Genomic DNA, 24,295 nt, shown 5'->3' with positions numbered 1-24,295 from the left:
TTCCTCCATATATAGTCCATCACTTATTGTAGATAGATAAAAGCATGCATATATTAGGATGAGTTGGAAATTTTTATGGCACATATAAATATATATAAACCAAGTAACTCTAGTTGAAAATATTTCATCAAATATTATATATAGTTGAAAAATGTTTCTTGCGTTTAGACCAGAAAAAGAGTGGAATTTATGGTATTAGCTAGGTGCCCATCTAGAAGGTAACAACTAAGGTTCAACACCGCAATTAAGAAATTACGCTTCTTGGTCAAAAAATGACTCCTCCCTTTCATGGAATGAACGAACGTATTTGCCTAACTTTTAAAGAAAAATGAGATGAAACAAAACAGATATTAAAGTACCGTATGGTATCATATTTCTAGTCAACTCTCAACAAAACAAATTACATATAAAACAAGATTCATGATCTATTTATCCAAAAGATAAAATTTTGGGCCTAAGCCTATTTAAAATTCCCAAATTTTCAAGGCCCAATAACCTAAAAGGTCAATGCCTACTTGGAGCCCAACTACCGGCCAGAAAAGTGCCCATCATTTGAATTGCTAAACCCGGATTGAGGAGGCCATTTTTTTAAACCCAACAAGCCCATTTGCCTTGTCGACCTGAGAATTGAGATGCATTTCGATTTCAATCGGCTTTCATCTCTCTTTTCTGCAGATTTGCCTTGTAGTTGAAGAGCGTACAGTTTTGGATTAATTTTAGGGTGTAAGGTAATTGGGGAAATTGGAGAATGGAAGCAGTGGCCGAAGGGCTGTGGGGACTGGCGGATTACCACGAGAACAAGGGAGAGATAGGGAAGGCGGTCAAGTGCTTGGAGGCAATCTGCCAGTCCCACGCGTCCTTCCTTCCCATCGTTGAGGTCAAGACTCGACTCCGCGTAGCCACTCTTCTGCTGCGCCACTCTCACAACGTGAACCATGCCAAGTCCCACCTGGAACGCTCCCAGTTGCTCCTCAATGCCATACCTTCTTGCTTCGACTTGAAGTGCCGAACTTACACTCTGCTCAGCCAGTGCTACCATCTCGTTGGGGCCATCCCTCCTCAGAAGCAGATCTTGTACAAGGCTCTTCACCTTACTTCTGCGGTGGATCCTGAGTATGCTTGCAAATTCCTACTTTGATGTTCCTTTTTGTTTTCTTTTTTGGGAAGATAATTTACTTTTGATTAGATAATTAATTAATTACTTTTTTACTTACTAATAGAGTAAATTGGTACTAATATTAAACACACCTTTGCACTCGCAGTGTGTCGGTCAAGTTATGGTGTTGCAACTTCAATTCTCAGTTGGCAAATGCTCTGATTATTGAAGGAGACTACCAGAATTCAATCTCCACTTTAGAATCAGGTTATGTATCCGCTACTCAAATTTGCTATCCGGAGCTTCAGATGTTCTTTGTGGCTTCTATCCTGCATGTCCGCCTCCTTATGCAATGGGATGATCAAACTGCGGTTGAGGTTGAGCGAGCTCTTCACCGATGCGATCAGGTCTGGGAGACTATACCTTCTGATAGGGTAAGTTAACTTCGACCCCGTCTTCTTTTTTTTTCCATTTTTCTTTTATGCCTCGTTGTTAATCATTTATGGTATACGCATTTTGTTCTATATGGTACTAATTCCTCTTTCCTATCAAAGAGAGCCCACTGCCTGGGTTTACTCTTTTACAATGAGCTTCTCCACATCTTCTATGGACTTCGCGTCTCCGATTACAAGAATGCTGTCAAACACGTGGAAAAATTGGATGCTGCTATCAAGCAAGATTCCGACAAGATGCACCAACTGCACCAACTCACCCTTGAGCTTAATGCCCTGAATCAAAGTCTCTCCCGCTCTGACTTACCCTCCAGGGAGAGGTCTGCTCTCTCTGCCCGACAAGCCCGCCTTCAGGGACAGCTTACCCATATCTCTACTACTACTTCATCCAGTTCAGCTGGAAATGATACCCTTGAACCCACATATTTTGGAAATGCAAAACGGGCACTGCAAGATAAGCTGCTCCTCGCACCACCTCCTATTAATGGGGAGTGGCTGCCGAAAAGTGCCGTCTATGCCCTTGTTGATCTTATGGTCATCATATTTGGCCGTCCAAAAGGAAACTTCAAAGAGTGTGAAAAACGAATTCAGTCTGGAATGCATATCATTGAAGGTTTGTTTTTGAAACTAGGACCTCAGTCTGTGTCTTTGCTTTCATGACTTGTCTTCTTTTACAATCTTTCTATGATAGAGGATAAGAGAAAAGTGGAGTAGAAGGTGTTATAAGTTCTTTAGAGCTCCTTAATCCATATACTTTATGGATGCTTTGAAATGTGAGCATTACTGTTTCTTGCAGAGGAACTGGTCAGGCTTGGGATAACTGATGGTGTGAGAGGTTAGTTTCCTTTTCTTAATTTTTAGACCTTCCATATTTGACCTTAAGTGATTTCGTTTTAGTTACTTTTAACTTTCTTAATTCTTCTTGAGTAGAAGTGGATTTGCAACACTCAGCAATCTGGATGGCTGGTGTATATTTAATGCTATTGATGCAGTTCCTTGAGAATAAAGTGGCTGTGGAGCTTACACGGTCTGAATTTCTTGAAGCTCAAGAGGTAGATTTTATAACTCCATTCTCTCTAAAAGTTCAGGTGCATTCGTTTGTCAGCTGCTAGGGGTGTGTTATGTTTCTGTGCCTTTTTGAAACAGCATGTTGGTGAACAAATTAATAATTTAGCCTAAAGGCTATGCGTGCATGTGTGTGTTTTTCTTATTATTATTATTATTTGTAGAACTTAGAGGATCCTTAATTTAGCTTATCCAAAACCAAAAAAAAAAAAAAAATGAAGGATCCTTGACTTTCTGGTTTCAATTCCCTCTTCACTAAGCTAAGTTAAACTTTTGAGTTACATTAGTTGCTATTTTAGGTTTGGTTAAAATAAGGTTTATACATTGTAAAGAGTACATATCTAAAAGATTTTGATGTGTTGGCCTCTACTGACCACTGATAATGACTTCCCCTTGAAATTATTTTGGTATATGTGAGAATAGTTCTTTTACACCCACCCTCTATATGTATATGTATATACAAAGACATGCAGGGAGACTTTTTCTGACTTTTTTTTTTTTTTGCAAGATCATCAGTTTTATTTCATTTTCCATTAGACACTTGAATGCTTCCACTGTACAATTATAAGCTTTTGGTTTGGTGGCATGTTAGCTGATTTTCTATCCTGGAAGCGCAAAAGCTGATTTTCTATCCTGGAATCATTTTGTGCTTATAGTAAAATTTGCAGTTCAGTTGGCTGGTTTGTTTATTGACTCCTTAGTGTTCTCCATGCCAGTCATCTGTATCGGTAAGTCTTGAAATTGAATTACTAAGACAGTATCTCAACCTTACAGGCATTGGTGCATATGAAGAACTGGTTCACTCGCTTTCCAACAATTTTACAGGCTTGTGAGGGCATCATCGAGATGCTTAGGGGGCAATATGCCCATTCGGTTGGTTGTTATAGTGAAGCAGCTTTTCATTATGTAGAAGCTGCAAAGGTATGCTGTTTACTCTTCACCAGTTTACAAGTTCCATAATTTTAGTTATTGCTTTTGGAATTAGAGTGTCACGATCCAAATTCCGGGTCATGACCGGCGCAAGGGCCCAATAAACATAGTCCATTAAGCCCAAGCAAGTTTATCTATTATTCTGCTCATTTTTTTATCAATATTGCTAAGTTACATTTCATAATTTTGAATTAAAATAGTGATAGACATTGCCATCTCCTAGTGGCTTACTCATTGAAATACACATTCATTGTCTGAACATATAGCTTAATAATTTACATTGGGTTTACCTATACACAACAAAAAAAGTATTCGATTTTCAACGGAGAGGCTCGGAGGAATATACAGTTATTGAATGTCGAGACACCTACCAAAGGTTGAATGTACGAAGACACCTCGACCTAGCTACCAATTATCTTGTGATCTGAAAACATGAAGTTGAAAACGATGAGTATAAACCCAGTGAGTGAACAAGAAAGGGAACAAGCAATTGATAAGGAAGAATTTGAAAATCGTGATGCACTTGTTTTGAAAACAATGCAATTTGGTATAATTTCTTTTTCAAACTCCCTTGTTTTGGTCATTGATCAGTGGACTCTTAGTATTGCAAAGATCCATGCTCAATCATGAAGACAAGGGGGTGAAGGAAATTATATCAGAACCCAAGCAAGGTAGCAACATGACAACACGTTTCTCACTGCAGAAAAAGGCATTCTCGGTTTGCATATGGTTTGGTTTTTCAAGCATATCTTTCACTACATGGGTCCAATTGACAAACTTGTTAGGTCATTAGAAAGCTAAGAGGTAGGGCTATAACTTTGATGTTTACCATTTTTTCCAGTTCAGAAGGGAAGATGGTCAAAATTTTCATCAAAGTGAAAGCATTGCACCAAAACCCGAGAGTTTCTCGTTGCAGCGAGATTTATTTTCGCTGCAGCGAGATTCAGGGTAAATGACAAATAAGGGGTTTTCACATGCCACAAAATCCATCCCTATCACATTGCATATCAAAGTGAACACATCGGCAATAATCAAGTTATGACATTCAAAACAATCATATATTATAATCATAAACTTGCTATCACGTATACATATATAAACAAATACACCATCCCACTTCATTCATCATCATAGTCGGATCATCATCATCATCCGTTTATGCGCACTCTCTACTCGCACATAGTCGGGTCATCATCATTATCGGTCTATGCGCACTCCTTACTCACACATAACCGGCTCATCATCATCACACGATTATTCATACACACATATATACATATATCAACATAGTATAGGAGCACATAGGTCCATTCTTTTACACATTTTACATTTTCACAATATCAAAATATTTTGTCAAAAGCTTGTTCCCAAGGCACACGTTTTTAAAGACAAGTTGGAATAAATCATTCAATGTTTCATAACAATACAATTATGTCTCCAAAAACGATTTTTGAAATGTAAGTTCACTCACTGGTATTATTTGAGCCTTTAGTCGATCCTAACTCCCCTAATGGTCCAATTGGGATAATGGGGCTTTGTTGGAACCTACCATTAAATTAACATCACCATAATGTCAATTCATACTTATAAACCCTAAAAGCTACTCCTTAGCTAACTTTCAATTGTCATTTTAAATGGTTATCTATTCTCACTATCCTAGTCACAATAAAGTCAATACACAATCTCAACAATAAATCCACAAATCAATCACTGAACATTATCAATACTTAGGACCCAATGTTAATTTACTACTCACCTTGATGGTTTTGAAACTTTGAAATTCTTTTCAACAATTCTCAAGCTATTATAAGCCTTTTTTTTCTCCTTTCTTTCTCTCTCTAAACACCTTGGAAACAATTTTTTTCAAGGGTTTGGAAGTGAGAGAATAGAAGAGCACATAGCTTTCATAAAAGGGTGCAACGAAACATGAAAATTTAAACTATTTTGGGAGAGGCTATAAAGCTTGATATCAAGCTTCCATGGAGGATGGAAGCAACATGAAAAGGAGAAGAAGAAGAACTAGAAAAGACGTGAGAAGCTGCTGGAAGCAAGAAGCTTAGAGTCCAAGCTTATTCAATTCTCTTAAAAATTACAAAAATACCCTTTAGCAAGATAACTTGTTTTTTTTTCATCTTTTGTGCAATCTTTTTATTCTTTTGACAGTGGAACAAGGTCCACAATGATCTAAATTAGGGTGTACGAAAACTTAAAATTTTGACACTGAATAAAATATTAATATTTTAATATTATTTTATTTCAAAAAATTCCTCTTGCCTCCTCTTGTCTCCTTGGCACTCAAAATATCTTATTATGCCTATTTAGACCTTAAAATATCATAAAATCTTTTTTTGGGAACTTTTTAGAGAAAATAACGAAACTATCCCTGATCCGTGTTGTTGTGTCTTTGCATAGTTATGAGCCTATAGGAGTTGAGGTCTCACATTCTCCCCTACTTAAAGAAATCGGTCCCCGAATTTAAATTCAACTATAAGGTAGCGTACCTCTAAGTATCAAAGAGATGGGGATACTTTATTCACATTTCCTCCTCGACTTCCCATGTCACCTCCTCGCTGGTCTAATTTTGCCATAACACCTTTACCAAGGCTATATCTTTCGAATGGAGCTTCTTGACTTGCCGATCAAGGATAGCTACTTGTTGCTCCTCATAGGTCAGATCATCGTTCAACTGAATGGTTTCATATCGTATTACATGTGACAGATCCGGGTTGTACTTAAACATTGACACATGAAACATGAGGTGAATATTCAAAAGGTATGGTGGTAATGCCAAACGATATGCCATTGTTTCAACTCTTTCTAAGATCTCGAAGGGTCTTATATATCGAGGGCTCAACTTTCCTTTCTTGCCAAACCTCATTATACTTTTCGTTGGTGAGACCTTAAAAAAGATATGATCTCTCCACGGCGAGACGCTAGGTTAGATGAAACCTTTATCCAACAAATTTTTCAACTGATCCTTAAGCTCTTTAAGCTTTGCAGGTGTCATTCTATATGATGGTATGGATATAAGTCGAGTGTCAGGAATCAAATCTATGCAAAATTCAATCTCCCGCTTGGGAGGCAAACTTGGTAGTTCCTCAAGAAATATATCCATGAACTCAATCACCACCAACACTTGGCTTATATCTCTCACCTTCGCCTGAGCATTCCAAACAACCCTGTCTTAATAACTTTCTAGTAAAGAGGATCGATATCAAATTAGTTGGAGCATTACTCCTATCCCCCTGAATACTAAATGAAGGCTCACCTGAAAATCAAATTTCACCAAATTATGATAACAATTCACGTTGGCATGGTAGGGTGCCAGCCAATCCATTTTCAAAATTACGTCAAAATCTAAGGTGTTTAACACTACTAGATTTATCAAAGTGTCTTTGTCCTTGACTCGAACTACACAGGACTCATATTCTCATTCAACCATAATTACTTCCTTTAAAGGAGTAGACACTATTAATTGTTCCTCTCTCCTAGCATGATTTTTGCCCAAACAAGATGCAAAACACGTAGAGAAAAGAATGGGTAGCACCAAGATTAAACAATACTCGAGCATTCATATTGCAAACGAAAAGAGTACCTGAGGCCACCGCATTGGATGTTTGGGCCTCCTGCGGTGTTAAAGCAAACACCCTCGTTTGTCCCCTATCGGCGGCACTCTGACGTTCAAATCCAGAAGGCCTGTCTTGAAAAGAAGTAGTAGCACATCTACCTCTTGATCTGCTAACCTCCCGGTCAGACGAGGCAGTTACTGAAGGAGCAAGTAAAGCCAGTTGGGTGGAGCCGCGAGCAGAACCTTGAGATTGATGAGTCCTCGGATAATTTCTCCTAATATGTCCAGGTTGATTGCACCCGAAACAAACTCTTGTGAGAAAACACCGTCCTTTATGTCGTACCCCACAAGCACTGCAAGGGTTGATAACTTGACTACTCTGCCTTGAATCCTGTTGCCTTCCCTCATCAAAGGTTTTCTGCCTTGATCCAACGTTGGCACTAGCCACATCACTCCCCTGTTGGGATAACTGTGATTCCCTCTGTGGGCTCTAATGACTAAAAGATGACATCTCACTACTGAAATCTCTACAGCCTTGATAACCCTCTGTCTTGACCATTTTTGCTCTATCTCTCGCAGTCTTACTCTCACCAGTCCTCATCTCAATCCGTTGAGCACAATCCACTGCTGCGGAATAGGTATTAAAGTCTCGGGAAGCCACAGCCCTAAACAACGGTTTCACTAACCCATCCACAAATCTCTGAATCTTCATTTCCTCTGTAGAAACGAGATAGGGAGCATACCGTGCCAGTTGCGTGAATTTGATGTCGTACTCCGATATTGTCATACTTGAGGTTTGTACCAAAGCCTCAAACTCCCTAGCTTTAGCATTACGTACACTGAATGATAGAAATCGATCCAAAAAGGCTATACTGAACTCACTCCAAGTTAACGGTTCTGCATCTGTCGGTCTACCTCTACATAAGGAGCTATACCACTCCTGCGCCACATCCTCTAGTTGGAAGGCAACTAGCTCGACTGATTGAACACTAGATCATCCTAAAGCTTTACATATTTTTTTCATTTTATCTAAGATATGAGGTTTCTCTGAGGCATTAGACCCTGAAAATGATGGAGGCTTAAGCTTAAGAAAATTATAAAGAAATTTTTAAGGTCCCCTTTCGACCTCGTGATGTTGGCGATCAGCCTGTCCTTGGGAGCTGGGGGATTCTTGTACTGTAGGTCTCCTCTCTACCACCTTTTGTATATCGTCCATACGGGTTGTCATCATCTCTACAACCTGATTAACTCCCTACAGGCCTGCTGCCAAGTCCTCGATGGTAATGACCCCAGTGGGCTGTCTATCCACATCGCTCGAGGATTGTTCTTCCTCTCGTCTACTCACAGGAGTATTCGCTTTCACTAGCTTAGTGGCTCTGCCATGTCTACCCCAGCCCCTTAGGGTGGTTGCCTGTGGCCTATCTGTCATCCCATTAAGGGTATCTTGTTCCCTTATCCATCTCGAGATAGCTCGTCTTAGGTGATATTCTTACCTAGACAAGAGCAACCATTTGTTATTGAATATATTTTATAATCATACTCAAGCAAAAAGGTGATTTCTAAGATAAAAAATTTATGCGGTTCCTTAGTCGTAAAATGTGTCGTGGTTCACACTTCACAATTGAAGTTTTCACATAACGACCCGACTCTCTGCTAGATCAACAAAAGGAAAGTCTTAAGACCTAAACAACTTAGGGCTCTGATACCAACTCTGTCACGACATAAATCTCGGGTCATGACCGACGCAATGGCCCAATAAATATAGTTCATTAAGCCCAAGCAAGCCTATCTATTATCTTGCTCATTTTTTCATCAATATTGTTAAGTTACATTTCATAACTTTGAATTAAAATAGTGATAGACATTGTCATTTCTTAGTGGCTTACTCATTGAAATATACATACATTGTCTGAACATATAGCTTAATAATTTACATTGGGTTTACCTATACACAACAAATAGAGTATTCGATTTTCAACGGAGAGACTCGGACGAATATACAGCTATTGAATGTCGAGACACCTACCAAAGGTCGAATGTACAAAGACACCTCGACCAAGCTACCAGTTATCTTGTGATATGAAAATATGAAGTTGAAAACGATGAGTATAAACCCAGTGAGTGAACAAAAAAGGGAAAAAGCAATTGATAAGAAAGAATTTGAAAATCGTGATGCACTTGTTTTGAAAACAATGCAATTTGGTATAATTTCTTTCCCAAACCTCCTTGTTTTGGTCATTGATCAGTGGACTCTTAGTATTGCAAAGACTCATGCTCAATCATGAAGATAAGGGGGTGGAGGAAATTATATCAGAACTCGAGCAAGGTATCAACGTGACAGCACGTTTCTCACTGTAAAAAAAGGCATTCTCGATTTGCATATGGTTCGATTTTTCAAGCATATCTTCCACTACATGGGTCCAATTGACATGCTTGTTAGGTCATTAGAAAGCTAAGAGGTAAGGTTACAATTTTGATGTTTTACCATTTTTTCCAGTTTGGAAGGGAAGATGGTCAAAATCTTCATCAAAGTGAAAGCATTGCACCAAAACCCGAGAGTTTCTCGCTGCGACGAGATTTATTTTCGCTGCAGCGAGATTCGGGGCAAATGACAAATAAGGGATTTTCACATGCCACAAAATCCATCCCTACCATATTGCACATCAAAGTGAACACATCGGCAATAATCAAGTTATCGACATTTAAAACAATCACATCTTATAATCATAAACTTGTTATCACATATACATATATAAACATATATCAACAAATACATCATCTCAATTCATTCATGATTATAGCCGGATCATCATGATCATCCGTTTATGCGCACTCTCTATTCGCATATAGTCGGGTCATCATCATCATCGGCCTATGCGCACTTCCTACTCGCACATAGTCGAGTCATCATCATCATCGGTCTATGCGCACTCTCTACTCGCACATAATCGGGTCATCATCATCACACAAGATTATTCATACACACACATATAAATATATTAACACAGTATAGGAGCACATAGGTTCATTTTTTTACACATTTCACACTTTCACAACATCAAAATATTTTGTCAAAGGCTTGTTTCCAAGACACGTTTTTAAAGACAAGTTGGAATAAATCATTCAATGTTTCATACCAATACAATGATGTCTCCCAAAATGATTTTTGAAATGCAAGTTCACTCACCGATATTATTTGAGTCTTTAACCGATCCTAACTCTCCTAATGGTCCAATTGGGATAATGGGCTTTGTTGGAATATACTATCAAATTAAAATCACCATAATGTCAATTCATACTTATAAACCTTAAAAGCTACCCCTTAGCTAGCTTTCAATTGTCATTTTAAATGGCTATCTATTCTTACTATCCTAGTCACAATGAAGTCATTACACAACCTCAACAATAAATCCACAAATCAATCACTGAACATTATCAACACTTAGAACCCAATGCTAATTTACTACTCACCTTGATGGTTTTGAAAATTTGAAATTCTTTTCAACAATTTTCAAGCTATTATAGGGTTTTTTTTTTCCCTTTCTCTCTCTAAACACCTAGCTAGTGAGAGAAAGCATGTAAACAAAATTTTTTTCAAGGGTTTGGAAGTGAGAGAATGGAAGAGCACATAGTTGCTATAAAAGAGTGCACCGAAATATGAAAATTTAAGCTATTTGGGAGAGGTTATAAAGCTTGATATCAAGCTTCCATGGAGGATGGAAGCAACATGAAAAGGAGAAGAAGAAGAAGGAGAAAAGCTGCTGGAAAAGATGTGAGAAGCTGCTGGAAGCAAGAAGCTTATAGTCCAAGCTTATCCAATTCTCTTGAAAATTACAAAAATGCTCTTTAACAAGTTAACTTGTTTTTCTCTCATCTTTTGTGCAATCTTTTTATTTTTTTGACATTGGAACAAGGTCCACAATGATCTAAACTATTCGGGTTTACGAAAACTTAAAATTTTGACACTGAATAAAATATTAATATTTTAATATTATTTTATTAATAAAATATTATTTTATTAATAAAATATTATTTTATTTCAAAAATTTCTCTTGCCTCCTCTTGTCTCATTGGCACCCAAAATATCTTATTATGCCTATTTAGACCTTAAAATATCATAAAATCTTCTTCTGGGAACTTTTTGAAGAAAATGACGAAATTATCCCTGACCCGTGTTATTGCGTCTATGCATAGTTATGAACCTATAGGGGTTGAGGTCTCACATAGAGGTTGGTGGTAAAATGCTTATACCATTTAATGTAAGCAAGTTCATTCTATTTAGCTGACACCATCTGATGTGCATTGCTTTATATCCTGTTTTCCAGATGAATGTTTGTGAAATTTAGAGTAAGTTTCCCGTTTGTTTCATATGTTCAGATAACCGAGAGCAAATCAATGCAAATCATGTGCCAAGCTTATGCAGCTGTTTCATACTTTTGCATTGGTGATGCTGAATCATCTTCACAGGTCAAGTAGTTTGTCTGGTTAAAAATTCCATTGTTGCAGAAAATTATAATTTGGTTTATGGTTGTGATAATTTTCTTTGTGGTGTCTATATTGTGTTACTGATAAGTATATTGCATGCAGGCACTTGATTTAATTGGACCAATTTACAGAATGAAGGATTCCTTTGTTGGAGTTCGAGAGGAAGCAAGTATCCTTTTTGCTTATGGCCTTCTATTGATGAAGCAGCAAGATCTGCAGGAAGCACGGTGAGTACTTAAGTTTCTGAGTTAATTATTTTCATTTAAACTGGAAGACAGTTAACTATTTGGTTGAGATAATTTGGTCCATCGTGTCTTATGTGGCATTTGAGACAACCCAATTTCCCTTTTTGAAGCATTTCCAATATTCCTGTTCAGTAATAGCAATTGCATCTGTGTCAGTGTGTCAAAAAGTGATGTTTAATATATTAATCCTTTTGAAAAGACCCTGTGTTCTTTCTTCCAACACTACTTTCTCCTTCAGTTCCTCCATTCATCCTTTGTCCAGACTCTAGAGCATTGATTTATTCCTGTAAATCCTATGGGCATGAACAGTTTTCTCTAGAACAAGGTGTCTGATTTTTTACTACGCTTTAGAGTGATGGGCTATGTTTTAAGTTTTATGTTGGATTGAAGGTACTATTAATGGGGAAACCATGGTCGTTAAAAGCGGTATAAAGTTTAATTAGCGTGCTCAAAAGGGCAGCATGTTTCCTGTTTTATTTGTATTTTGGGTACAAGAAAGCATTTGTGGATGAACAAGGTTCATGATATACTTTTTACTAGTGATGATCATTAATTATTATAAAGAAAAGAAGAAAATAAAGAATACTATTTACCATAGAAATGAAAAAAAAAAAGGTGCTCCTTGTCCATCATAGAATATTCAAATTAATCTTAAGGTTTGTGTTTGTATGACTGCTATCTCTCTCTCAATCTTTATGGTATAAAATAGCAACTTTGATGCAGAAATCGGCTGGCCAAAGGTTTGCAGATTGCTCATGTTCAAATGGGAAACCTTCAACTTGTTTCACAGTATTTGACTATTCTTGGGAATTTGGCACTTGCGCTGCATGACACTGGACAAGCCAGAGAGATCCTAAGATCATCACTCACTTTGGCAAAGAAGCTTGGTGATATCCCAACTCAGATATGGGTTCTGTCTGTTTTGACAGGTATATCTTGATCTGCAGGTTCTAGATATGGTTTGAGTGTATTCTCACCACAACTATTCACTTGATTTAGAATTATGAATTAATCTTTCTCAATTAGGTTTATACAACTATTCTTCTTGTAGGTCTCTTTCAACAATTAGGTGAGAGGGGAAATGAAATGGAGAATGATGACTACCGGAGAAAAAAGTTTGATGATTTGCAGAAGAGACTTGCTGATGCACGTTCATCCATCCATCATATTGAACTTGTAATTGCTACTATTTGACTCGTATATCTGGTTTTTCAGCAAAAAGCAGCATAATTGGCTAAAGGTTTTTAATTTGCTGCAACTTACCATTTATTGCCTGTGTATTTCCTAAGCAGGTTGACAAATTAAAACTTGAAGTTCAGCAATTTAATGAGCTGGATATGAAGCGTAGAATGGCAGGCCAGTCAATGAGAGTCAATCTTGACATTCCGGAATCTGTTGGTTTATCAGTACCAATGCCAGTTCCATCATCGTCAAGGCTAGCTGATTTAGACACCGGAAGACGTGGAAAGAGAAAACTATAACTTTTATCTCTTTTTTTTCTTATTTATTTTATTTAGGAAAATAGTGTTTGAGGCTAACACTTTAATGTATAGATTTCCGAGTAAAAGATTGTTCCATTAAGAGACAGTAGCAGTAAATCCCTCTCATTATTATTGATGTTAGTTGTTTTTTACTTATTTTCTTTGTTGAGAAAAATAATTTTAGCCTTTTGGATCTTCTTGTGTTTTTTTTTCCTTATTTAAAAATGGAATACAGTGTCTGGTGAACAACGAGGAATATGCTTGAGCGCATCTGCACTGGGCAATAAGTTTACGGGGTACAAGGCGGCCTCTATTGAAAGGCTTCTCATTTGATGTAATCAAATCATGTTGGGCGAAGTTGTGCAACAGCATGTAGTGCATCAAGAAAACTAGGGAAGATGATGATTGACTGGAATTTCTCGCCTACATTACCAGGAATATGATTGTGACAGGCATGTTTAAAAGTGGAAGTTGGGGTTAATCTATCCGCGAATCAGTGGTGTTTTCTTCTTTGTAGTGCAGCTTAAAGGCCTTCAGGTACTTTGGTACTACAGGAGTTATGAGTGTTCCCACTTCCAAGTTGCTTCTCAACATCTGCTATAGTATTGGGCATTTGGATTGTTCATGCTACCTCCTCAGCGGTTAGTCCTGCAATTTCTTTGAGTGGTTTCCACATGAATTTTCTCCTGCGTTGTTGACAACAAGCAAATCATCACCCTTTCAATCTGAGTAAAAGAGATAAAAAGTGCTGCGCTGCCGCATGCGTGTGGGGTGAACCGTGTAGGATGTGCACATATATGCTAACTAAAAAGGAACAATGAACAGCCTTACCAGTTTCCACACTCAGCAATAACCCTAACTTTAGGCCGGAGGGTGGGAAGCAAAGCAAGAAACTGCAGCTCCGACTTGGAGAGAACCTATGCAAAGGACCAATGTTACTGTTTTGATGAAGGAAAAGAAAATCAGGTTTTTTTTTTCTTTTTGGGTATTACTATATATAATTACCTTGGCTTCAATTATCCAGACGACTAGTCCTTTGGCATCAGGAGGCAATGCCTCGAGCCGATAATCAACTTCTGGCGGGAAATACCACCTTGCTATAGGTTGCTTCCCAACATGAGCCTGTAATTTAACTATATTAGTACTATGTAAGTCGTAAAAAAAGTAAAAAGTTAACAGAAGCATTGTGGAGTAGTAAGTAGAGCAGCACGCATACAGGGCAAACAGGATGGATCTTGGTGAGGGTAGTCTCGGGATCACCAAGGCCACGAGCAGAAAGGTCAAGGAAATAGTATCCCTGGTATCGGAGGCGGTTAAGGTAGCGACCCTCATAGCCTCCCTCGTGCGGGCTGTAAATAGCAAGGGCTTTGTGCTCTTCCACATCGGATAGCCAACGCCCCAAATCAAATCTCAACAGATCTCCTCCAATGAAGTCGCCTATCCCTATCCCACTCCCGCTGCATTTCACCATAAGTCCACGTCTATTGCTCTTAGATGTCTTACTATGTCCCTGTGTAGCTCTAAATGGCATGGGCATTTCGCTTCTGCGCAGGCAGTTGACCCAGGCTAGCGCCCTATATTGCAAGTGTAAACATTGTGCAGCAGTGGCCATCCTTTTTTCTTAATCTTTTTGAGATGTTTCTAAAGGAAAAATAAAAGGAGGAGGAAGTCCATGCAGAATTGCAGATGCTCTGTTTATGGTGGATAAGAAATCAAGATAAGAAAGGAAGCGAGGAGGGGGGACAAAAAGGGCCGTCAATTGCAGGGCCTACCCGTACAAGTGGAACCGTTGTGATTTGTGATTGTGGTGTAAGGCTTTAAAATAGAGTTCAGTCATATGTCGTCGAATAAAAGAAAAGAGCAAAAATAGTGAGAGGTAGGTTATATATATATAAATATATGAGGAATAAGATTTTGAATTTTATTTTTTTTAAAAAAATCATACATCAATCAAATAAATCAAATATTTAAATACAAAAATATTTTTTCCAAATTAAATTTAAACTCTTACACTTAAGAGTTATTAACTTATAAACAAACTCTTGTTTCATCTATAAATACACTAACTAAATAATATCTCTCATACTATCTTAATTGATTTTCTCATACTTGTTTTTCCAGTACAATTTTTCCTTTTTACTTACACCCCGCGCCGCAAACTCCCGTAACTGCACGTGCTCGACTCCGAATCTTAATTACAGCGAGGGGTACTTCTCCGGCTGCCGTCATCCAAGCCTCTGGTTTCTTAGTTACAGGGAAAAATAAAATCTTGTCTGGTCTCATCTCATCTTCTCCCGTTTTCACCATCAATATTCAATATCTGAGTTTGAGTATTATTGATTGATCGCGTAATTGAATAAGAAAAGAGGAAAATGGTGAGTGCATCAAGGGCCTTGAGGGCTCGAGGGCTACTAATGTTGCGCCAAGATGCACTCAACCACAATCCCCTCCTTTTTTCCTGCCCTCTCTATTCTAATCATGCTCCAGCAGGAGCAGGCAGCAGCAGCTTTATTTTTGGGAAAAATCATCCCTCTCTCTGCTCCAACAACACCAGAAGAGCATACTCATGGAATCTCATCAACACTAATGCTAATATCAACTCCTTTCTTTCAGATTCTTCCTCCTCCACGCCCTCCCAGCGGCCGGTTTGTCAATTTCAAAACCCATTTAATCCTTTTCTTTCCCCATAATATTCAGTTTTTAATTATTTATTAACACTCTAACTCTGCTGCAAATTTGGGGAGGCAGGGTTCAATGCTAAACGGGCGCTTATATTTCTCATCCTCAGCCTCAAGTAATGATGATGACAAAGCCCAAAACAAACCATCAGCAGCAGCAGCATCTATTACTGAGAAACGACAAGTTGCAGACATGAAAATTCTGCGCACTCTTGCTGGCTACTTGTGGATGAAGGATAACTTGGAGTTCCGTTTAAGGGTGATGACTGCCCTGGGATTCCTCGTTGGGGCTAAGCTTTTGAACGTTCAGGTTCCCTTCCTCTTCAAGCTTGCCGTTGACTGGTTGACCACCCCCAACGCCACTGCTCTTGCCAACTCTACTCTTGTCGCCCTTTTTGCTACTCCTACTGCTGTCTTGATTGGTTATGGCATTGCCCGTTCCGGAGCCTCTGCTTTCAATGGTATCTGCTTTTCTCTTCTTAATTACATAATTTACTAATATATAACTACGCTCCACTCTGTTGTGGGCAGAACTGCGTACTGCTGTCTTTTCCAAAGTAGCATTACGAACAATCCGCTCTGTTTCCAGGAAGGTATATCAGATTTCACAATTATTGCACTTCTTACACTATAAAAGAATGCATCTTTTGCATGTTTCACTCGGTTTAACGTCGCTACTATCCTATTCTGTTTCTATTTCTTTTGGCAGGTCTTTTCACATTTACACGGTCTTGATCTTCGTTACCACCTCAGGTCTTGCCTTGCAACTCATGCACATTGCAGTGACTTTTATTTTTACACCTTTATATCTTTTCCTCCCTAAACCGCTTGTTTATCTATATATATTGTGCTCAAATCCATTTTGACAGTCTCTTCTACAATGTTGTTTACCTCAAATAGTTAAATTGTGTGCACCTGTTTCTGATTCTTTTTGCTCACCATATTCTCAGTCGAGAAACAGGTGCTCTAAATAGAATAATTGATCGTGGTAGCCGTGCAATCAATTTTATTCTTTCATCTATGGTGTTCAATGTTGTGCCAACCATTTTAGAGGTATGATTTTGGTTCAACTTCTTATGAGCTATCTCCTCTTAAAGATGTTAATTTCTACTTTCATGTGCTGCCATCCACGATGAACACCACTATTCAATCTCTTTGTCATTGAGTGTTAGGATTGAATGTTAATACATTAGATCTTGCTCCTCAGTTTTTTACCAAATTCAACAGAGTTAATATCTATCCTTCCAGATATCTATGGTATCAGGTATACTCGCATACAAATTTGGAGCACCTTTTGCTTGGATAACCTCGCTCTCAGTTGCTGCATATGTTAGTTTCACTTTGACTGTAACGCAGGTACCATATTTCTTGCCAATACTCTATCAGCATCCATAATAATATTTTTAAGGAGTGAAACTTGTTATGTGCCTAAGCTTTTCTTCTTATTCACAGTGGAGAACTAAGTTTAGGAAGGCAATGAATAAAGCCGATAACGATGCAAGTACAAGGGCCATTGATTCGCTTATCAATTATGAGGTAAGGATGTATTCATTTATGAATGTTTCCATTTTATTGTTAACTTATAATCATTTCCTCTTTTTGTTATTTATAATAATTCTTTTTCCCATCTTAATGCCTTATTTATTGTTTTTTCTTGGGTCTTATATTTCAGACTGTTAAATATTTCAACAATGAAGCTTTCGAAGCTGAAAAGTATGATGAGTTCTTAAAGAGTGAGTATTTTGGGGCAGACTGTTGAACTTTAAAGTGTAAAGTAACTTCCTCCCAAACTGGAAAGCTATAGTAGACTGACTCATCAATGACCCACTATGCGTGAAAGCTGATATTGACAACTAAATTCTGGAATGACATAATCCTGTTTAAATTAATGTTAGGCATGTTTTTGTAAATGCAAGCCTCCTCACAATCTATACTGTTACAGAAAAGTCATAGATTGGCATTTTGTAGGATATCGTTAAAATGAATGGAAGTTATTACTTAACCACAAACAACTAATGCAGTGTTGTTCTGATGTTCTCTAAATCATGTAAAGCTTCTGCATGACTAGTAACCTTGGAAGACCTAAAGTTTGTGCACAGCTTAATTGTAGTACTCACAAACACTTTTAACTGCTTAGTAATTTGTCGTGTAGAGGCACACATGTGCATCAGTGCATCTTCTCCTTCATGCTTATTTCGGCATGCTTCTGAGTTCCAAACTTGAGACCTTCTAAGGAAAAGAAGTTCCAAGCTTTGCCTATGCTGCCTGCCATTTTCTTGCCTCTTACAGTTAGTACTTGGAAGTTGAAAACCTAAGATGCTGGCTGCTTTCTGCATTGTCTAAGCTATTGTGTGAAATGAGCTTTTGTAATGTGGTTATTCTTCAGGCTGTGCAGGACTCTTTTGCTATTCATGTTACCAGAAGATCTTTCAGCGACTTTTCTAAATACAGTTAGACAAAAACAAAGCAATGTTGTCTAATAAGTATGCTTTTCATTCTTCAGACTTTGTCTGATATAGCTTCTTTTGCTCCTGCTTCTTTCTTGTTCTTTTTTCCAGGGTATGAAGATGCTGCCTTGAAAACGCAAAGGAGTCTTGCTTTTCTGAATTTTGGCCAAAATGTGATATTTAGCACAGCTCTTTCTACAGCTATGGTGTTGTGCTCGTATGGAATTATAAATGGCCAAATGACAATTGGTGATCTGGTAAAACTTTTTCTTCACATGCTTGCTTGTACTTGTCACAAATGTTTCTTTTTTTCTTTTGACTTTTTCAAAAGCAATTAAATTAAGTCAAGTTGTTGAATGATGTTACGTGCATAATTTTAAACTTGAAAATACAGGTTATGGTGAATGGGCTACTTTTCCAGCTCTCTCTCCCACTAAATTTCCTTGGAAGTGTTTATCGTGAGACCATACAGAGTCTTGTTGACATGAAATCCATGTTTCAATTACTTGAGGTATTTCTTGATAAGTTTTTACAGATTAAGAGGGTATCTTGAAACATTGGCTTTGACTGTTCTGTCACCTTCTTTTGGCCTTCTTAGTGCTATTACTAAGTTTTTAGGTCAGAAGAGCAACGTTATAGATCACCAAACCATATATCAAAAATTTAAAAAAGAACAGAGAATAAGAAGAAAATGTTTGCTTCATTTTTATATTTTAGACATCCTGCCTGGTAATCATGATCCATATGAAGTGCACAGATGAAGTCGGTCTAGTCATTAATAAATTATTCTATATGATATAGGGGTGAGCTGCCAATAGTATGAACTTACCTCTGCTGACTTTAGTTTTGTTGTCTATGTAATGTAATTTTCAACTCAATGATTACCACAGGAAAAGGCTGATATTAGTGACAAGAAAGATGCAAAGCCTCTGAAGCTGAATGGAGGAAGCATTCTGTTTGACAATGTGCACTTCAGGTGATTTTTAGTTATCTCTGTAATTAGTCATGTTCATGAAATAACATTTGACATTTAGTATATTCATCTCTAGTCATTTTAATTAGGTAAGTTGCATGTCTATATGATGTTTAAATTGGCCCCAGTTGGTCTTTTGTTCTGCTTGTTTTTCTTTTGTCATGGATCAAGGAGTTGCATTGTATTGTCTAAATGTTCCAATCTTTTCAGCATTGTATGATGTTGTACCTCTGGTTGTACTTATATGTAGAGCTAGGATCTTGGAATTGGTTGGGCTTCATTCTACATTAGGATTGAATGAGAGAAGGGCAAGGAAAGAATAAAAAGGGGAATTGAGAGATGGTGGATTCCCTAGTATGGATATTCCAAACATATAAGGGGAAAGAAAAAGATTAGTCACTATGTTGTTTTACAATTTAATTCTTTATTGTTAAAAGTATTATTAACATTTATGGGATAGAATTGACAATACACTCATAACTCATTTAAGGCGTTCCTTTCCCTACCAATCCCCCCACTTTGGAGATATTGAAAATGCATCTGTAAGGGAAATGGACGAATAATTTTCTCTTCTCTCCTCCCCTCCTTAAATGGCCCATCCAATAAAGGGAACGAATATCCTTCCTTTCCTTTCACATCTGCTCCATTGGCCAATCTAAACATAGTATTATAATATCTTTTATATTTTCAGTAATGACAATTTTTCAGTTTTATTCCTCTTTGCAAACATCTGTAGGTTTATCTTTGACCTGTTTTCTGTCAGCACTGTCCTTGAACTCAATTCCATGAATATATAAATAAATAAATAATATGTATATATATATATATATTAGTAAAACTATAGTTTCTCCTCAATGGGGAGAACCAGTAGAAAGTGTTTGTCTAAGTGTCCTAGTTGGGTTGAGTTTATATGTGATCCAGAGATGTATTCAGAATGTATTGGTAATGTTAATTAATACACTTATCTTAATTATTAACCTGCTATATTGTGTCCCCTTTGATGATGGATTGCTAATTTGCCTTTGTTTTTTTAAGTTACCTGGCAGAAAGAAAGATTCTTGATGGGATATCTTTTATTGTACCAGCTGGGAAAAGTGTGGCTATTGTTGGAACTAGTGGAAGTGGTAAGGGTTCAGTGGTTGTAAACTCACATTTGGTATTTGCATTTTATATGGAACAGCTGTTACGTTCTTTTCATATATTTGCCATCCTTCCAAGCCATGGCTGACCTAGTGTTATGATTGTGTCATATGTTGAATGCTCAAACTCCTAAGACTCAAAGCATTACATGCATCACTTCAGGCAACTATGTCCCATTTCATATGTAAGAACAACATATGATTACCCTATTAGATGGGGCCTTTCAATATTTAATTGTTGGAATTGTCACTCTGAGATGGTGTCTCATAAAATCACAGGCAAAACATCAGTTTTTTTTTTTTTTTGTGGGGGGGGCGGGGGGCGGGGGGGGGGGGGGTAGGGTGGTTGGCGAGGGGAGGGGGTGTCATCATTCTCAAAATTCATGTCCAAAGTCATATGGCTAATTGTGGCTTTTGTTATTGAAACTCTTGTATCGTATTATATTTCTTAGTCCCCTTGAAGAACCATTGATCTAATTAACTTTGAATCTGCTTTCAGGCAAATCAACCATTCTTAGATTGCTGTTCAGGTTCTTTGACACTCATTCAGGAAGTGTAAGAACAAATACTTTGTTCAATTGTGTTATAAGTTCCCAATACATGTTTACGATTTTGGCAATCATTTTTAATTCATTAAATTAATGACCTTATCTTCAGTCTTCATGATGAGCTGAAAGGTAGTATACAATTGATATATCATGCATAAACTCCACTATGATACTTTTTGAAAAAGCTCTTCTCCTTTGCCTGCATGCATTTCATTGAAGAACAGAAATTTTTGATTTGATCCAAGATATTTTAACACCTTCTTTCAAACTTTCCCACAGCACTGACTATTGGTTCTCTCTACAGATCAGGATTGATGGTCAAGACATACAGGACGTAACACTGGATAGTCTTCGAAAGTCTATTGGTGTTGTGCCACAAGATACTGTCAGTTCAATAGACAATTTTGTGTTTGTTTTTCTTTGCTTATTTTTGTATAGACCAGTGAGACCAATGAGGAACATCAATTGCTTAATTTGCAGGTACTCTTCAATGATACAATATTTCACAATATACACTATGGTCATCTTTCAGCAACAAAAGAAGAGGTTAATCTCTTAATTCACACCATTGATCTTATTTTTCGTTTTCAGCATTAACACTTGTTTTCATATAGGTTTATGATGCTGCTAAACAGGCTGCAATTCATGACACTATCATGAACTTCCCTGAAAAATATTCAACTGTGGTTGGGGAAAGAGGGCTTAAGGTGAGAGAGGCCTCTCTGTTCATGATTGGTTGATGCATTATGGTGCCATGATGCCTCCCTTAAGGCTTTTTGGGCCTAACGCTTTGATTTTATTGTATCTCCTCGAATACGCTACTCAATATTAATGATAATTTCCTGTCCAAAGAACTCTAATGGGAAAGGAAATAATTGATCCTATAGATTACATTTTGATATTCTCTAGAATTCTAACTAATTAGGTGACTTTTCTTGCCAGTTAAGTGGTGGTGAGAAACAACGTGTAGCTCTTGCTCGTGCATTTCTGAAAGCTCCTGCTATTTTGTAAGCATTACTTCTTGACATAACTTATTATGTGCACATATCATAACTGCTCTTTATATTTCATTGGTGATTATTGGTTTACAGTGTATGATTTCCGTATATTGAGCTTGTTATATGCCAGTAGATTTGGCCAACAAAGAGAATTAAGGTTGCGTTGGATAGAAAGATGTCATGCAATTCTCAGTGAGTCGAAAAATATAGATTTTTTTTCAACCATTTCCCTGAGAATCTATTTGTCATGTGGGGGACAGATGTCCCTGGGTCAGGAACATATAGGCTAACCAAAAAAAAGGGAAAGCCTTTTTCTTTCTTTCATCCATTTGTCATATACAGTGCGTGATATTCTGTCCATTTCTACTCAACAGATTGTGTGATGAAGCTACTAGTGCACTTGACAGTACGACTGAAGCAGAGATATTGAATGCATTGAAGTCACTAGCAAATAATAGAACTTCAATCTTCATAGCTCACAGGCTTACGACAGCAATGCAGTGTGATGAGGTATGCATGCCTATGAAAATTACATGGCTGTGTGTGCATGGCCCTGAAATTGAAATGTCCTTGGCAATACTTTCTCCTTCTCTCTTTCTGTCTCTCTATGCACAAGAAGATTGACTACTACGTAGGTAGGAAAAGAGACCAGCATAGAACTGAAATTGCACAAGTAATTCATATTTTTACCATTTGCTTACATCCTTTGGTAGAAGACAGATGATAAATTCTAACAATGTGAAAGAGAGTATGTCTTCTCAATTTCCCTCAGGCTTTAGCCTCTTATACACACTATGTTTTTTGTCCTCTTGCTTTGTCTATCTGTGCCCGATAGACAAGATTCTGTAGCAACTATGTCAATAAGTAGTTCAAAAAAAAAAAATTTTGAAAGAAAGTAGTTCAAAATTATTAATTCGGTAGCATCTGAACTGTCTTTGTCTATGTTATAATGTTGGCCTGAGAATTCATACAGTGCTGTGGTGCTTCATAAATTGGTTTACTCTGAAATTATGAACCTCACCTTGTGCTTCTTGGGACACAATCTAAGATATTCAGGCTGAACGTTATACTTAAATTACTCAATCTTACTTGTTTCCTCTGATACTCTGACTTTCAACAAAGCTTGCCTTCTCTAATTAATTTTTAAACTGTCTTTTCTAGGTTTATCTGGTGCTCAAACTTTTCCATTCTTTTTTATGTTCTTTTTTTTTTTCATATATGTATTCCAGATAATAGTTCTGGAGAATGGCAAGGTGATTGAACAGGGACCACATGAAATTCTCTTGGGAAAGGCAGGAAGATATGCACAGCTGTGGGCGCAGCAAAATAGTTCCATTGATGCCATTGACACAGCCATCAAAGTTGAAGCATGAATCTTAAACTGTAGTCATATTTAAGCAAACTGGGTCAGGACTACAAAAGCAACCATACAAATTTTGTAGAAATTCAGATGTCGCACCATAACAATGCTTCCATGTTTATGCCCTGCTTGACAAGATGGAGGGGAAATTATTATAAATGATTTCTTTTTCAATCTTGGGGCAAAGCTGTTGTATCTGATATTTTTTGGTTTTTTGTACAGTTATGATACCCAACTGAAGCTGCCAAAATAGATACCAATACCATGATATGTTTTTATTGCTACTTGTTATTGGATATTATTGACTCAATGCGGTACCTTGCTGCATACATGCTGTCCAATCTGCACGAGGCACTTGGTATTGATTGAATATGGCAGCCTTACTGACTAGATTTAGGAAGGAATTTTGTGTAAGAGAATATTGGATTATATTTTACTTCCTTTTGTAGTTAGTTCTTAGTCGAATCCTAATGACTCTGCTTTCAACTTTGATATGCATGCTAAAACTGTCTTTGCCAATTGCCTTGTTTTTCTGCTCATGCCTTTTCATTTGAAGGATACGGTTGCCAGATTTGTAATCTCCGAATAAGGGTAGGATCCGTTGTGAAAGAGGTTTAGCTAAACCTGTTCCAGGCCAAGAAAGGTGGCGCCTGTTGGGCCCAGAAGGCAAAACACATGTTGGACTTGAACGGCCCAACCAATGACCCAGCTCATGTTGGGCCTGAGGGCCTAATATGGTTAGGTCTTAATAACCAAAGGAGGTCGAGCCTGCTGTTCGGGCCTTTCATGCCCCAGGTTGGCCTCAACGGCTACATACCGGAAAGGCCCTT

The 24,295-nt window shown here is 37.7% G+C and overlaps 3 protein-coding genes across 5 annotated transcripts; 2 read left to right on the top strand and 1 right to left on the bottom strand.

The window, feature by feature from the left end:
* LOC18591115 lies at nucleotides 613-13,478 on the top strand. 2 transcript variants are annotated; one of them, XM_018127695.1, is made up of 11 exons: nucleotides 613-1,113; nucleotides 1,263-1,530; nucleotides 1,651-2,161; nucleotides 2,345-2,383; nucleotides 2,479-2,600; nucleotides 3,388-3,534; nucleotides 11,489-11,578; nucleotides 11,699-11,823; nucleotides 12,565-12,770; nucleotides 12,893-13,017; nucleotides 13,131-13,478. In XM_018127695.1, the coding sequence occupies exons 1-11, from the start codon at nucleotides 749-751 to the stop codon at nucleotides 13,320-13,322; spliced, it is 2,190 nt and encodes a 729-aa protein (XP_017983184.1). In that variant the 5' UTR covers nucleotides 613-748; the 3' UTR covers nucleotides 13,323-13,478. The 2 variants fall into 2 exon arrangements, with proteins under 2 accessions (XP_017983184.1, XP_007017114.2); XM_007017052.2 differs by having other exon boundaries at nucleotides 614-1,113; nucleotides 13,134-13,478.
* Nucleotides 13,581-15,142, bottom strand: LOC18591114 (NAD(P)H-quinone oxidoreductase subunit N, chloroplastic). The gene is made up of 4 exons (XM_007017051.2): nucleotides 14,539-15,142; nucleotides 14,328-14,444; nucleotides 14,154-14,239; nucleotides 13,581-14,008 (listed from the first exon to the last, which is right to left on the bottom strand). The coding sequence occupies exons 1-4, from the start codon at nucleotides 14,932-14,934 to the stop codon at nucleotides 13,945-13,947; spliced, it is 663 nt and encodes a 220-aa protein (XP_007017113.1). The 5' UTR covers nucleotides 14,935-15,142; the 3' UTR covers nucleotides 13,581-13,944.
* On the top strand, nucleotides 15,405-23,957 carry LOC18591113 (ABC transporter B family member 25, mitochondrial). 2 transcript variants are annotated; one of them, XM_007017048.2, is made up of 19 exons: nucleotides 15,405-15,967; nucleotides 16,071-16,461; nucleotides 16,532-16,593; nucleotides 16,710-16,753; nucleotides 16,951-17,053; nucleotides 17,249-17,356; nucleotides 17,453-17,536; nucleotides 17,673-17,733; nucleotides 18,559-18,704; nucleotides 18,842-18,958; nucleotides 19,338-19,423; nucleotides 20,456-20,544; nucleotides 21,059-21,114; nucleotides 21,412-21,492; nucleotides 21,588-21,653; nucleotides 21,722-21,814; nucleotides 22,050-22,114; nucleotides 22,480-22,615; nucleotides 23,335-23,957. In XM_007017048.2, exons 1-19 carry the CDS (start codon nucleotides 15,695-15,697, stop codon nucleotides 23,476-23,478), a joined length of 2,205 nt encoding a protein of 734 aa, XP_007017110.2. In that variant the 5' UTR covers nucleotides 15,405-15,694; the 3' UTR covers nucleotides 23,479-23,957. The 2 variants fall into 2 exon arrangements, with proteins under 2 accessions (XP_007017110.2, XP_017983673.1); XM_018128184.1 differs by having other exon boundaries at nucleotides 15,892-15,967; nucleotides 16,111-16,461.

The sequence above is a fragment of the Theobroma cacao genome, chromosome 9 (assembly GCF_000208745.1).
Source record: "Theobroma cacao cultivar B97-61/B2 chromosome 9, Criollo_cocoa_genome_V2, whole genome shotgun sequence".
NCBI classification, from domain to species: Eukaryota; Viridiplantae; Streptophyta; class Magnoliopsida; order Malvales; family Malvaceae; genus Theobroma; species Theobroma cacao.
This window is presented reverse-complemented; position numbering and strand designations above follow the sequence as displayed.

Excerpts from the sequence above, each read along its gene's own strand:
- LOC18591114 (XM_007017051.2), bottom strand. The coding sequence starts at position 14,934 with ATGGCCACTGCTGCACAATGTTTACACTTGCAATATAGGGCGCTAGCC. Across the intron at positions 14,240-14,327 it reads TCTGGATAATTGAAGCCAAG|GTTCTCTCCAAGTCGGAGCT; the intron begins GTAATTATATAT and ends TCCTTTGCATAG. Across the intron at positions 14,009-14,153 it reads ATTGCTGAGTGTGGAAACTG|GAGAAAATTCATGTGGAAAC; the intron begins GTAAGGCTGTTC and ends TCAACAACGCAG.
- LOC18591115 (XM_018127695.1), top strand. The coding sequence starts at position 749 with ATGGAAGCAGTGGCCGAAGGGCTGTGGGGACTGGCGGATTACCACGAG. Across the intron at positions 1,114-1,262 it reads ACTTCTGCGGTGGATCCTGA|TGTGTCGGTCAAGTTATGGT; the intron begins GTATGCTTGCAA and ends TTGCACTCGCAG. Across the intron at positions 11,824-12,564 it reads CAAGATCTGCAGGAAGCACG|AAATCGGCTGGCCAAAGGTT; the intron begins GTGAGTACTTAA and ends ACTTTGATGCAG.
- LOC18591113 (XM_007017048.2), top strand. The coding sequence starts at position 15,695 with ATGGTGAGTGCATCAAGGGCCTTGAGGGCTCGAGGGCTACTAATGTTG. Across the intron at positions 17,054-17,248 it reads TTGTGCCAACCATTTTAGAG|ATATCTATGGTATCAGGTAT; the intron begins GTATGATTTTGG and ends CTATCCTTCCAG. Across the intron at positions 18,959-19,337 it reads CCATGTTTCAATTACTTGAG|GAAAAGGCTGATATTAGTGA; the intron begins GTATTTCTTGAT and ends TGATTACCACAG.